Raw genomic sequence first — 15,416 nt, 5'->3', positions numbered from 1 at the left:
CACATACACATGTATTTACAGTGAACACATTGCCTTCTCCTAGCAGCAGTGTTGTCATGATACCAGGTTAAGTATCATTATACTCGATAAGGAAACAATGCCACTGAAAAAAGAAAGCAGGGAGAAGGACTGTGGTCTGTCCCTTTTGGGACCACAACAATGCTTAACTTAACCCTTTACCCTCGTGGGAATTGGCCTACAGAAGACATATGAAAAGCATATGCATAACCATGGGAGCAATTGAAAGGGAACAGTTTGGAGATTATGGGGAAATGATTCGACCGAAGCTGAGGACACAACAGTTCACCTGACACAAGACTGAAACCAAACATTACACTGTTGATTTTATGTGCATTTTACATTCACTGTACTTTTCGCTGAATTTGTTGAGAACAAAATCTCAAAATACTCTGGATACATTCAGTAACATGATAACAGTATTCTAGGGAAATGTGGGGTAGGTTCAACATAAGGCAAATAAAATGACAAGGGTTTGAGTGAGAGGACTAACTGGTGTCTAAAGTGTGCACAGTTCCTAAGTAATTTCAATGCACTTTTATGACTCAAAGAAGAGTCTTGAACTATAAGGTGTTTTTTTTAGCTCTCCTGGCGGTGCCGTTGAGGAGCTAGAGCAAGCACACTTGCAGTTGTTTTGTTTGGAACACAACCCTGCATCCCCGCCATCACACAATTACTGTTGTTGTTTACGCAATCCAAAAACGGTTCATTATGAATCGATATCTGGGTCAGAAAGCTGCAGGGAATACGAATCACTGATGCATTCTGTTTGTTTTATAAAAAACTTGGTCAAACTAATTACTTTTCTAATACGTTTAATACATTTAGTTGGTGAGACACATTTGATAGAAGAACCGAAAGTAACACAATTCTACTACCAAATCGTTTTACATGTGTGTAGTATGGAAAAAGTACAGACGTTTCGATATACCGTGCAATACTACCTAGTAGAACAAGCTCAAAACAGTGTGTCTCTATGTACAGTGGATACGGGTTACGTGGCGGTATGGTATATTGTTATACTGTACCAGGCACACAGAAGTAGGGCAGGCAGTCCTGTCCTGGCTGACAGCCCTTCCTGTTCACCTCACACAGGTGGTTGCTGAGACAGGGGTTGGGGTTACAGGGGTGGATGACCTCCTCAATGATGTTACCCAGGGAGCTAGGAGCTGTGTGGGGACGAATGAGCAATTTAATTTGAAGCTTTAGAGAACTCTGAGATGAATCATTTATCCTTGTAATAACTGGACTCCTTGCATGTATGTGTAATCAACATTCAATGAAAATACTTTTTCATTGTGTGAATATGAATCATGTAAGTCCTTTCAATTGGTAATGGTAAGGGAACAGTGTTAGTTGTTCAAAGACACACACACACACACACACACAGTCCCACTCACTGAGATATCTCTCCAGGGGGATGCAGCGTTCAGGGTCGTCTATGGGGGACAGGATCTCACAGATGCGCTCGGCTGTCTGTCCCTCGTGGAAGCGTTTGTGGTCACCACACTGTGTCAGGATGTCTACACAGTCCGACCTGAAGGGTTGTCAACAGCAGGGGAAACGGCCAGTAAAGGACAGGGTGAGGAACATTCACTATTGCAACAAGGGTTGCATAATTCCGGGAATGTTCTATAAATTCCCTGGTTTTCCTGGAATTAGTAGGGAATAAGCAGGACATCCGGAATCATCCAACCAGGATTTATTGAAAGTTCGCTGAATTTTGCAAACCTAATCGCAGCGTTGCAAGGTGTTTGGAAAGGATCGAAGGCTACGCAGCATGTACGGCAACGTATGCAATGTCACTTCAAACTCCTTTCTAGTTCGTATTTGACTGTGAAAGATTTTCATTCAGTGCAACACACTTTCTAAAAACAGTTTCAAACAGTTTAATGTTTAATGCTGAACTTTAACCCAGTTTAGAGTTTAGCCAGGTCACATCTTCTTGTGGATACAAACAGAGACATACTGTAGCATCGTCTGGCTTGACAGATACAGCAGAAGGCTATTATTGAAAGTGAGGTCTGACGAAACAGAAGACAGATTCCTATTCCCTGCATACATCGCACAGCATCCTCCTAGTGCCGGGAAAGCTTAGGTGCAGACATTAAAGTGCTGGACTTGTGTTTGAAGTGACTTGGGCTGCTCTCAGGCTTGCCACTGGCCCTAATGTTACATTCCCAACCGTCTGTCTGCTCTGTTGATTTGCCATCCTGGGGTGTAATTTCCTTTCTAGTCCTTTATTGCGGTCTCAGCTTTTCTTACCCACACTGAGTTAAGAATGCATGTTGCGTTTCTGTTGCCTTGAGCAGGCTAGTGTAATAACGTACCTTTGTGCTGCAGGTAATCAGTATGGTACACCTGGCATTCCACACACTGAGCCAAATAGGATTGACAAAACAATTATGTGTGATAGAAAAGTCATTCATCCGAGAGCTGAAGATTAAGAGATTAAGTTGAGTTGTACAGGCTGTGTATAAGTAATTATTTAAAGAGACAGATTATTTGTACATGGGCATAAGCATGCATGCACACACTCATGTACACGTACACACATAGACACACACAGACACACACACACATTTCTTGCTCAGACATGAACAGCGGAGCCACAGCGTTTAGTTGTACTGGACAGGGCCAATACAACATGCCAATCTAAGCCCTGACTGATGTATGTGGGGTTCTGCCCTGCCATCGCTCACTGACATCCCGTCTTTGTCCTCTGTGGCTGGATATAGAGGGAGGGAGAGCCTGGGCGGGGGATACAGAGCTCCAGACAGGCCCCCTGACATCCCAAAGCAGCCCAGGAAGAATGACTCTGAAAGGGGTAGCGTGAGGAGGCCTAATCCCCCCCTACCTCCAGAACAATGAAGGAGTGTGTGTGTCTGTCTGTCTTTCTGTCTATGTGTGTGTGTCTGCCCAAGGGCTCCCCCTAGAAATGCAAATGTAAATAAAGGTGCAACAAAAGGCCACTGTCACACACGTGTAGCGCCTGTGAATAAAGCCTGTCAGCTGGAACACGCTCCTGAGCACATTGATAAGGCCTCCACATGCATTGGCTGTTACAGCCCTGAGGGCTAGCCTAGTGTACAGGTACATGCTGGTGTGTTAACCACAGTCACCAACATGCTAACTACCCCATTCAGCCTGACAGAAACCCAGGTGTGATTGCTCCCAGAGGAAAAAGCTCCAATCAAAAGATTTGCTTTCAGTCAAAGGATCTGCACATAAATAACCCGAGGTGGGATAGTGAGTGAAGCCATGCAGAAAGCACAACATCCTCCTCCCTGAGTCAATCTGACTACATGTTGTGTCAGCAGAGCGCTCTATATGAGATCACCTGTATTTGGTTCATGTGGTTTTAGGTTCCAGCTGGTACTTTGTCGGTCGTTTCCTGAGGGGGACTTTTCACTATGACAACGGGAGTCGATTGAAGGTGAAGGTGGGAGGCTGTATGTACTTATTTACCTATTCATTCACTTTATTTTACCAGGTGGGTGATTTCAAGATAGAATGTTTTCTCAAAGGCGGGATAAATGGTAACGCATTAACAGCAGACCCACATTAAGCCAATCCCTGGACTAAAAAGCACTTTAAATGAGGATTCTCCAATGGACACTTTTTAGTCCAGGAGTTGGCTTAACCTGGGTCTGGGAAACTAGACCAAAGTCATACAGAATGAGAACAGAGGGTACGTACTTGCAGATGACGCTGCCGCGGGACTTGCTGTAGCAGGGTTTGATCTGCAGGGCGCAGGCCACAGCCTTCCACATCTCCGGACGACACTTCCTGATGTCCAGGACGGGGATGTTCATAAAGGGCATCTTGATCGTCCCATTGGACCACAGCTTGATGTCGTTCATGGCGCCCTGGTCTGATTGGATGTTACAGCTACGGAACAGCTCAGTGGGCCTGGGGTCAATAAGACCGAGAGACGTGATAGAATTAGCAGATGGACTCAATAGAACACGCATCTATCAGAATGAATACAAATGTGCGCACAACAGAAACATAGAGGATCAGTTAACATTTTCGGGATGGGTGCTAGGTTGCTTCGACTCGAGGCTAGGACATGGACACAAAGTGAGTCACAAAGTGAATCTTACTACAGAAGACGAAAACCCATGTCCTTATACACCAAAACGTAACACACAACACTGCCTCTCTCTGTCTAATGAGTTGCACGTTCACTCTGCCCTGTGAGTCCAGATGTTGTGTCCACAGCTCAACAGCACATGGATGTGGCTGTGATGATGTCACGCCCCGGCCAGCCACTGTTTACTACTATTAGTCACTGCAGAAACATCCCAGATACAAGCCAGGAACAAAAGACCAACGGCTGGTGCCGAGAAGCACTACTTCCTGAAGAAACCTGTTGCTGGGGCGAGGACTATTTTCTTTGATGATCTACGGGAGGGAGGAAGTGTCTTTCATGTACGTCCAGTGTGGACCGGGTGATTGGTAGGTTTATGTAGGTCCAGTGTGGGCTGGGTGATTTGTAGGTTCCACTGGGTGAGGGAGGGATATTTCCAGGGCTGAGGTTGAATGTGGTCTAGCGCTGATCTCCAGCCAGTGGTTGATTTAATAACAGCCTTTAAAATCTCCCACTGGCCACTCACGCTGCCTTGCCGTGTGTGTGTGTGTGTTTGTGTGTCAGAGGTGGAACCAAGTTACTATTATTCGAGTCACAAGAAAGTCTCAAGTCGAGTCACAAGTAGAACGAGTCTCGAGTCAAGTCCAAGTCATGCATTCTAAGAGCAAGTCAAGTCCACTCACAAGTTTCTTTCTTGTCAAGTGTCAAGTCATGTAAAAAAACATTACAAAACTTTACATGAAATGAGCTGTGTTGGATGGCAGGGTGCTACAGACAGCTATAGCGGTCGCTAATAGTAAAGGCCCAGTGCACTACTTTCTGAAAAAATAATTGAAAAAATACTTTTTCAGGGGGTGCTGCAGCACCCTCAACAACCCTACTTCCTGCGGCTATGAATGTGTCATTACATCCATAAATGGTGATGTATTTTCAAAACGCAAGACACAGAAATAAACTGCGCTTTGTACCTGCATTTTGTGCTAAAAGTCATTCATGTTGACAGTCATGATCAACTAGGGATGTTATGTCACTTCTGTTATGTCCAGAGCAAGCAGGATCATACAGCCTAGTTGTAAGCAGCAGAGGTTGACGATCTGCTGTATGCAGCGGTTAGAAAGCATGGTCTGTCTTTAGCCTTTCTCTTCCTCACAAATATCATAATAAATTCGCCAGAATGTTACATCTTCATCCCATTGGTATTGAAAGCAGTGCGATGTTACAGCTCTCTTCAGACATAGCCAGTACGCAGAACTGATGTATATAGCCTAATTAATTCACCCAAACTAGGACTATCTGAAATATGAAAATGATCAATGAAATCGTCATGTAGCCTATTGTTCCGGCAAAGATATGTCCGTCGCAGATTGCTAAACTGCATTCTATATGGATAATGTAAACGTAAGCTACTCTGTTTCTGTCGGGCATAACCGTAGAAAATTAAACAAGTGCTTTCTGGTCACTAATCTGAATATGTGCGCCCGCCTTTGCGCGCCAATGCTGATGATTGGTCATTGGTCAGCAGTCAAGACGCTCAACTCTTTGGTTCTGAAGCACAGATAAGATGTTTTTGAGATAATAATTTTGTGCAATGCCGTAGGCCTATGTTCGTGACCAGATCAAATAGGAAAGTGTATAAATATCAAATACAAATGGTAGACTTATAGCCTACCTATGTAATCTATTAAAATATGTAAACTATGAACAATATGGATTCTTCCCATTCAGTTTCATACTCACACCCCTCAAAAGAGGACCACTAGCTCACGCGACCTGTGTTGTTTGACAGTTTTCTGGTCCAATCAGAGGACCGAGTGTATGTTTCACTAGCCAATCTGTTGTGTGTTTCGCAAAATACTGTCTCTGTCTGCGTGGAGAGTAATCCATGGCAACTCTGTGCCAAAAAATGAGTGTCAAAACGTTACAAAACATGGAAAGATAATTTCAAGTCATCAGTCTCAAGTCAAAGTCTTGAGGGTTCAGTTATTTTATTTTACATCAAGTCAGTCTCAAGTCTTCAAATTTGTGAGTCCAAGTCATGTGACTGGAGTCCACACCTCTGGTGTGTGTGTGTGTGTGTGTGTGTGTGTGTGTGTGTGTGTGTGTGTGTGTGTGTGTGTGTGTGTGTGTGTGTGTGTGTGTGTGTGTGTGTGTGCGTGTGTGTCTGTGAGAGGGGAAGGAAAGTGAGGTCTTGACCACAAGCAGAGGGACCACAGGCTTACCTCAGCTCCAGGTCATGAACCAAACGTGACCCCATGGGTGGGTAGTGGGTAATGGTCATAGAGGTTTTCCACTCCACCCAAAAATAAACTTTAATGACATCTTCACTTTTATTTACAGTGACTCGTTCCTATTCTCGCTCTCTCTCTTTTATGTCTCTCTACACATTGAAAACCACCCAGATGGAAAGGAAGGAAAGTAGCTCCAATTAAAGCATAGGTATTTAGGATTGTTATGAAATACATTTCATTTTCACCAAGCAGGCTCAATACAGTCAGTGAGTCAGCTATTCCTCATATAACTTCATATTTTCTTCTTAATAAAGACAGATCAACTTAAAATAGGCATGGTGTTTATGGCAACCGTTTCCATACTCTCAGTCAATAACTAGAACTAGAAGAGTTGTATCTAAGTTAGTGGTCTAGCTCCTAAGTCAACTTGAGTCAACCGGAGTCAACATCCTAGGTCCTGGGTGTGTGTACATGACCTCTTTCCCCCACTTCCCTCTCTCTAGCTCTGCCCCCCTCTCCCACCGTCCTCTCAGAATGATTGGCATTTGGATTGAGACTTCCTGCCATGGGTTTTGGTGCCAAGAAAATAATATTGTCCAGACAGACGGACAGACGGGCAGACGGGTGGACAGACAGACAGACAGACAGAGGTCACAATGTTGTTTTTTTGCCTCCAGCCCTATTTAACTTCCATACTGCGACTGTGCCCCCACGCCGCTGGTCACCCCAGCTTTTGAACCCCCGAGGGGGGGGGAAGACTCTCGTGCAATGGCCCCGGGACTCCTTCAAAGGAAATGAGAGCTAGCGTTTGTTTGTCTGTACTCTAAATCCCACAGTGGGGAGCAGCGGTGCCATCATCTAAAGAGGAATTCATTGATCTTCTCCGATGAAAATAATACATGGAATACTTGAGATTTCCAAATCTTCTCTAAGAGGGCCTACCATGAGAAGTTTCAATTACCTTTTTTGTTTGATTGAACATTGATTACATCGTTTGCCTGCCGGGCTGCAATTCAAGCGTTGATACAGTATGTTTTATGATAATCATGATGTTATGGTTATCATTATTATTTTGTTGTAACCCATACAGTCAACAGACAAAGACATATGGAAAACAATATCACAGACAAAGAGAGGTCAAGCGATGAGATGGAGTTTAAGTCTGTAGCTCACGTTCTTCAGATCCCCTACTATCCAATCATATATTTTCTCTGTCCCTGACTTCAGCCTGGAAAAACAATGCTTTTGAAACCGGACAAAGCAAATGAAATGGAGCTTTGTGGACAGTGCATGGTGGGGATGAGTCCACGAGTGGGGATCATTCTGTTGAACTGTGTGTGTTTGTGTGATTTCGCCCGCCGGGCTTTGATGGCGTCCAGCATGGATCTCAGGCCCTGTCCCAAGCCAGGATGCAGGAAGCTGTGATACGGCTGGCCTCCAAGGTCAAGTGTATTTGTTGAAGGGAACCCACACATCATAAACTATAGTAACACACACACACACACACACACACACACACACACACACACACACACACACACACACACACACACACACACACACACACACACACACACACACACACACACACACACACACACACACACACACACACACACTTTCTCTCTATCCTTTTCTCTTTCCTTCTTTCTCGTGACCTCTAAAAAACCTAGCACAAAGTCATGGAAGGCGACCACAACACAGAGCCTATAAAGCAACATCATCGTCAACTAGTCATTGTCTCTCTGAAGAGACCCCAGAGGTCTTGGTTTCACCCGGCCCCAACCAGTTGGCCAGCCAAAATGACTAGCATGGGATCGACTAGACACAGGGCTTCGTTTCACAACCAACGTTTAAACAGAAAGATAAATACATGAAACGTACCAATGGCATTGTGTTAACTGCAGTGTATTATTTAATGTGGTTACGAGGCTGTTGGTTCCAGTTTGGGTTTGGAGGTGCACATAGGGTTATGTATGGAAGCCACTAACCCACCAACCACAGGGCTGGGGAAATGGTGGGGTGGACGCACTCACTCACTCCCTCCCTACCCAACCTCGCCTTCTCCCCTGGCCTTCCTATGACACTCCAGGACTAAAAAATCACATTCGCCTAGCCTGCGTCAGACCAGCCCAATGCTTGAGGTGATGGAGAACATGGGTTTGCAGGATGCCAGTTCACCATTCGGCCATTTGTGAGTTACACTCTGGTTTAACGAAATTAACTCATTTAGAATTGACGTGTCTTTTTTCTCTTTCCCTCTCATATCCCGGGGTGGTTTTTATGTGTTTAAATTGGATGTGTGACTAAATGGATGTGTGACTACATGAGAAGGCCCATCAATGCAACAGAGCATTGCAGACTCGTGTTTGGATGTATGCAGTCGTTATGGACGTTGGATTTTGAGTTAGTCAGTACAGTATAGTAGGTACCAGACCTGTTGTAGACCTACTGTAGGTTTGGTACAGTGTGGTATAGTCTGTTACAGTCTGGTACAGTGTGGTCCAGTGTGGTTCAGTTCGTAAAAACGTGGCACTAACAATGCAAATGTTGTGAATTTGCTGCAGGGATCTCATACAAAAATGTATGCATAAAATAATCTGTTAAGAGTGTCATATATTGCAACTATATAATAATAATAATAATATAGTCCCTTCAGAAAGTATTCGCACCCCTTGTGTTTTCCCGCATTTTCTTGTGTTACAAAGTGGTATAAAAGTGGATTTAATTGTCATTTTTTTGTCAATAATCTACACAAAATACTCTTTAATGTCAAAGTGGAAGAAAAATGCATACTTTTTAAATTGTTTTTATTTTATTTTTGTATTATTAAAAAAAAAATTTACTCCTTTTTCTCCCCAATTTCGTGGGATCCAATTGGTAGTTACAGTCTTGTCCCATCGCTGCAACTCCCGTACGGACTCAGGAGAGGCAAAGGTCAAGAGCTATGCGTCCTCCGAAACACAACCAAACCAAGCCACACAGCTTCTTGACACAATGTCCACTTAACCCGGAAGCCAGCCGCACCAATGTGTCGGAGGAAACACTGTGCACCTGGCAACCGTGTCAGCTTGCATTGAGCCCGGCCCGCCACAGGAGTCGCTAGTGTGCAATGGGACAAGAACATCCCTGCCGGCCAAACCCTCCCCTAACCCGGACGATGCTGGGCCAATTGTGCTCCGCCCCATGGGTCTCATGGTCGCGGCCGGCTGCGACAGAGCCTGGACTTGAACCAGGATCTCTAGTGGCACAGCTGGTATATATACCTAGCTACTTATCTGGTATAGTAGCTAGGTATATACCATACCTGTTGTTGAAGTTGGTGCAGTAGGCCAGGTCCTTACAGCCCAGCTGGCAGGGCTCCCTGACGTCGGCCAAACAGGTGATCAGGTCCGTTTCCACAGGGTTGTACTCGCACATCTGATCAAACTCCTGCCATGTCTGAGTGCCCCAGTTGGTGCTGATCTCCTGACACATGTCCCTTTTGGTTGACAAAACCCGAGTTAAACATACAGACAGAGTCACAACCCAAGAATGTAAAACCAGACTCAAATGTACACTGCCTTTGAACAAGGTAAATATCTCCAAAACTTTGAGCGTGCCTAACCTTCTGGCACATCTAACTGTATAAAGTCATCTGAAATTGTACATCTTGAAATGTGCAATAATCTAAAATCTGAAAACACGTTTTCACATGTGTGGTTTCATGTTATCACATGTTGCTTTATATGTTGTCATATGTGATTACATGAAAATGTGTTTTTGGAACACTTCATGTGCTAACTTGAAATTCATGTGTTTTCTGTAAGGCTCTGTAGCTAGCTCAGTTGGTAGAGCATGGTCCTTGAAATGCCAGGATAGGGGGTTCAACTCCCAGGACCACTGATATGTAAAATGTACGCACAATTGACTTTGTTGCTTTGGATGAAAGCGTCTGCTAAATGACATATATATTATTATAAGCATCTCATCAGAGTACAATGACTCCAACTAACCGGCACAATGAGGTATTGGCTTTGGAGCAGCAGTGCAGCTTGGCGCCGTCGATCTTGGCGGTGGGGGAGGTCTCCGTCTCGCTCTTGGTGGGGGGGTGGGCGCTGCCCAGGAAGCACTGCCACAGCGGGTCCTGGGGCAGTGGCTGGCTGCCGCACTCATTGATCAGGCCCTCCATGATCTCATGCTCCGTGGTCATGGAGCGAAGGATGCGCCGGCATGCCACCTGGCAGTGGGGCTCATCGGCCCGGTCGCAGCAGTACAGGCCTGGATGGACCAACAAACTTAGTGATAGGCAGTGATGGGAGGAAGGCAACACAGACATAAGATACACACTGGCTATATTAAATGGGTTCCTGATAGATTAGATTAGTATTGATAGATTAGTATAGATTAGTATTTCAATTCAATTAAATATGTTTTTCTTTACTCCCGAGGGGCATTTTCTTGGGCAATTATTTGGGTATAAGACTACTCATTTTCTATGGGGTTGCTGATAGGTTAGTATCAGATTATTATTATGATTTTTTGTTTTTAAATGGAACCTTTATTTAACTAGGCAAGTCAGAAGAACAAATTCTTATTTACAAAGACGGCTTACCGGGGAACAATGGGTTAACTGCCTTGTTCAGGAGCAGAACGAAAGATTTTTACCTTGTTAGCTCGGGGAGTTGATCCAGCAACCTTTTGGTTACTGGCCCAACGCTCTAACCACTAGGCTAAAAAGCACAGATATACTCAGTATCTACAAAGCTCCTGATAGGTTAGTATTAGAGATACGCAGGATCTACGAAAGCTCCTGATACGTCAGTATTAGATATACTCAGTATCTGCAAAGCTCCTGATAGGTCAGTATTAGAGATACTCAGTATCTACGACGCTCCTGATAGGTCAGTATTAGATATACTTACTGTCTATGGGGCTCCTAATAGGGTAAGACTTGGTGTAGTTGCCCACACAGCCAATGAGCTCGGGGCTGATGCTCTGGCAGTATTCCTTGACAGCTTTGATTTGAGAGACGGTTGGGGAAGAGTCTGTCCGGAAGATAGCCTGGCAGTACTCTCTGCAGTTGGTGTGTCTCCCTGCATAGCTGCAGCATACCGAGCCCACTGAGGCAGCATAGACAGACAACACAGTTACAACTTGCTTTCCATCAGTCATTCACTTCAATGGAATTGTAAACAGAATCGAGTAGAAAATAGTTAATTATTATTATTATTATAAATTATATTTAGTCTATTTTGTTTTTAAATAGCCTTTAGCTTCATAAAATATATGACACACATCGCAAACATGATTGACATTCAAGCATCAGGAATTCTTCTTTGCTGAATTAAGAGTAGAATAGAGTAGACTTCCAGGATTTCCTAGAGAATAGTCTGATTAAATATGCATGGTGAACATTGGGGGTGATCCTTAGTTGCTAGACTTCAGGGAAGTCCAAGACCTCACATCCTCATAATCGCCCAAAGGCATGTCTGTCACATCTGTGGTGGGCTTGTCTGCAAGGCAGTTTCGCAGCTCCGAATACAAATAAGGGCTTCATCGGCTGGCTGACTCCGTGACAGATGAAATCATTTCTGCGGACCAAAGGTCAAGACCTTGCCTTTCAGGCACGTAAACATGGCTTGTCAAGCAGAGTGGTGACTCTTTTCCTACTCACAGAGGTCAAAGGGCCCTGAGCTGACTCATGTTTAATCACACTGGAAAATCGCGCTCAGATTGGTGGACTTGGGCTAGCAGCTTGTCATGGAGATTTGGGAAACTTACTCTCATTTTTGATGATACAGCTGTAGAGTGGTTTCTGGAAATGAGAAGAAAAATAATTTTGTGATCAGAAGTATAATTGAAAAAAAATAATTATGTCAGTTCTCTCTCTCTCCCCTCCTCTCTCTCTCTTTCTTTCTCTCTCCCCACTCGCTCTCTCTCTCCCTCTTTCTCTCTCTCCCTCTTTCTTTCTCTCCCCCCTTGGTCTCCCCCTCTTTCTTTCTTTCTTTCTTTCTTTCTTTCTCTCTCTCTCTCTCTCTCCCTCTCCCCTTTCTCTCTCTCTCCCTCCCCCTCTCTCTCTCGGTCTCCCCCTCTTTTTCTCTCTCTCTCTCTCTCTCTCTCTCTCTCTCTCTCTCTCTCTCTCTCTCTCTCTCTCCCCCCACTTTCTTTCTATCTCTCATCAAATGGGTATCCAGGGCAGTGATTGGGGACATTGCGCTGTGTAGGGTGCCGTCTTTTGAACCTGAGTCTCTGTGGTCAGTAAAGATACCATGGAACTTATTGTAAGACTAGGGGTGTTAGCCGTGTCCTGGCTAAATTCCCAATCTGGCCCTCATACCATGGTCACTTAATCACCTGCTTCCAATTGGCTCATTCATCGCCCCTCCTCTCCCCTGTAACTATTCCCCAGGTCGTTGCTGTAAATGAGAATGTGTTTTCAGTCAACTTACCTGGTAAAATAAGGCTTAAAAAAAGATTGAAAAAAAAACAACATAAAAACAGTCCTGTCCTAAGTACTGTTAAAACTTAATCTGAAAACTAACTGGCTTCTTTCCAACAACACCATAGAGGAACATAAAGGCCAGTGCTGCTGCGTGCTTTGGCTCCCCTCACAAGGATTCATGAAAGGGCAAGATGAAAGGGGCCAGTGCCTAATTAAAGCTGGTGGGGGGAGTTTGGTTGTGGTTGTGGTCCAAACCAAACATTAAGCCCGCCGCTTTGTTTGTTTGTTTGTTTGGAACGAGGAGGTGAGCCAGATGAAAGGAGACCTCTGCTAGCACATCGCTAGCCTACGCTAATAGCTAAGCTAAATCTTTTCAGCAGGACTGGATGAGCTCACTCCTCTCTCCCTTTGACGAGAGTGGCTCCAATCAGAGCTAAGATAGAGTGCTACACAGACAGGAAATGACCTCATAAAGAGGGGTGGGGATGAGCACGATACTGAGATGGACCGTAAAGACTTAACACTGCCTTTATCTTGTAAAAGCCAGGGAAAAGGCCAGGGAAAAGCAGCAGAGAACACATACAGTCTCTCAGAGTCAAAAGCATTTGCTCAATTTAAACAAAGCACATTATTTTACACAATACATGACCTTGTGTTACTTACTTCTGTGTCTTTTTTGCATATTTTTGTGATGTCATTCTTGGATGATGCCTATAGGGTCCGAGAATGAGGAATTAGGTGAGACCATATGGATGAGGCCATAACTGGCCAAACTAACTTCCTCTCTCACCTGCTTGCACTCCCTGCGGCACTCTGCCGAGATGGCCAGCTCACAGCAGCCAAGGCCAACCCAACCATCGGACTTCCTGGACGCTCCTGTAGACAAACAAAAATGGCCACCATTACCCACAAATCTTTCTGGGTGTTTCATTATCACAATAAAAGCATGGGTTAATTTCATCCTCTAGTGGGGGTTTGCAAAATATTCATATTTTTTAATGGGCAGCATATTAAAGCCAGACTCAGTATGACCCAAATAAAATATATATTTTTTCCAGTTTTAATATATCTTGAAATGGTAGATGAAAGCTTATTTGGCCATTTCTGTCACCTCAAAGTGATTAAAATTAAGTTTTTATAAATTATAAGTACATCAGTTTTGTTTACAAATTGCTGGTCAGATTTCTCCAGGTAATTATAATGCATATAGAATATTCTATCTGTTACTCTGATCCATCCACGACTACAGCAACACATCAACAATACATACAAATTGGCCTATCTACTGTATATCGCTCTCAGTATTAAATGATACAGAATAAAAGTGTAATTTAGCTGAGAAACGCGTGTCGTAAAGGTAATGTTGGCTCCTGGCTGTCAGTCCGTCTGTCTGTGCAACAGCTGATGATGTGCAGGATCGCAGATTTGAAAACACCGGCGGGTCTGTCGTTACAAAGTTTATTCAATGTTGCTAGCTTGAGCTTCTGAATGAAAGTGTAATTGTGGGCAATTTTCATTCAGCAATGGATTGGGAATATTTTCTTAGTTTACCACTAGCTAGTTCAAATCAAATTTTGTCACATACACATGGTTAGCAGATGTTAATGCGAGTGTAGCGAAATGCTTGTGCTTCTAGTTTTGACAGTGCAGTAATAACTAACTAAGTAATCTAACAATTCCACAACAACTATCTAATACACACAAATCTAAAGGGGTGATTGAGAATATGTACATGTAAGTATATTGATGAGCGATGGCCGAGCGGCATAGGCAAGGTGCAATAGATGGTATAAAATACAGTATATACATGTGATATGAGTAATGTAAAGTGTCATTATTAAAGTGGCATTATTTAAAATGCATTGTATAAAGTGACTAGTAATCCATTTATTAAAGTGGCCAATTATTGGGTCTCAATGTAGGCAGCAGACTCTCTGAGTTAGTGATGGCTGTTTAGCAGTCTGATGGCCTTGAGATAGAAGCTGTTTTTCAGTCTCTCTGTCCCAGCTTTGATGCACCTGTACTGACCTCGCCTTCTGGATGGTAGCAGAGTGAACAGGCAGTGGCTCGGGTGGTTGATGTCCTTGATGATCTTTTTGGCCTTCCTGTGACATCGGGTGCTGTAGGTGTCCTGGAGGGCAGGTAGTTTGGCCCTGGTGATGCGTTTGGCAGAACGCACCAGCCGGACTACTGCTGGTTTTCTGTTCTACCTGATAATTAATTGCACCCACCTGTTGTCCCAGGTCAAAATGGGTCCCTGATTATAGGGGAAGAGTGGAACTGGAACTGTCTTCAACATCCAGATTTTAATATGAGGGAGCTAGAACCTGTCCTGCATGGGCCATTGTCGGGTAACAGTTTGAGCCTTGCGGTTGAGGGCGGTGCAGTTGCCGTACCAGGCTGTGATAAAGCCCGACAGGATGCTCTCGATCTTGCATCTGTAAAAGTGTGTCAGGGTTTTGGGTGACAAGACAAATTTCTTCAGCCTCCTGAGGTTGAGGAGGCGCTGTTGCGCTTTCTTCACCACTGTCTGTGTGAGTGGACCATTCAGTTTGTCTGTGTGTACGCTGAGGAAGTTAAAACTTTCCACCTTCTCCACTGCTGTTCCTTCAATGTGGATAGGGGGGTGCTCCCTCTGCTGTTTCCTGAAGTC

The 15,416-nt window shown here is 44.2% G+C and overlaps 1 protein-coding gene across 1 annotated transcript in view; it reads right to left on the bottom strand.

The window, feature by feature from the left end:
- LOC129859258 (reversion-inducing cysteine-rich protein with Kazal motifs-like) overlaps positions 1 to 15,416 on the bottom strand; it is a 54,986-nt gene that overhangs the window by 18,219 nt on the left and 21,351 nt on the right. The window contains exons 5-13 of the mRNA XM_055928796.1: positions 13,554 to 13,639; positions 13,427 to 13,474; positions 12,103 to 12,136; positions 11,244 to 11,441; positions 10,335 to 10,599; positions 9,647 to 9,820; positions 3,718 to 3,930; positions 1,419 to 1,555; positions 1,047 to 1,187 (exon numbers count right to left, since the gene is read on the bottom strand). Coding sequence (XP_055784771.1) covers positions 1,047 to 1,187; positions 1,419 to 1,555; positions 3,718 to 3,930; positions 9,647 to 9,820; positions 10,335 to 10,599; positions 11,244 to 11,441; positions 12,103 to 12,136; positions 13,427 to 13,474; positions 13,554 to 13,639 — 1,296 coding nt within the window. The remainder of the gene's footprint in view (positions 1 to 1,046; positions 1,188 to 1,418; positions 1,556 to 3,717; positions 3,931 to 9,646; positions 9,821 to 10,334; positions 10,600 to 11,243; positions 11,442 to 12,102; positions 12,137 to 13,426; positions 13,475 to 13,553; positions 13,640 to 15,416) is intronic.

Source organism: Salvelinus fontinalis, chromosome 7 (assembly GCF_029448725.1).
Source record: "Salvelinus fontinalis isolate EN_2023a chromosome 7, ASM2944872v1, whole genome shotgun sequence".
In the NCBI taxonomy this organism is placed as follows: Eukaryota; Metazoa; Chordata; class Actinopteri; order Salmoniformes; family Salmonidae; genus Salvelinus; species Salvelinus fontinalis.
Note: the sequence above shows the minus strand (reverse complement) of the source record. Positions and strands in the feature narration are given on the sequence as shown.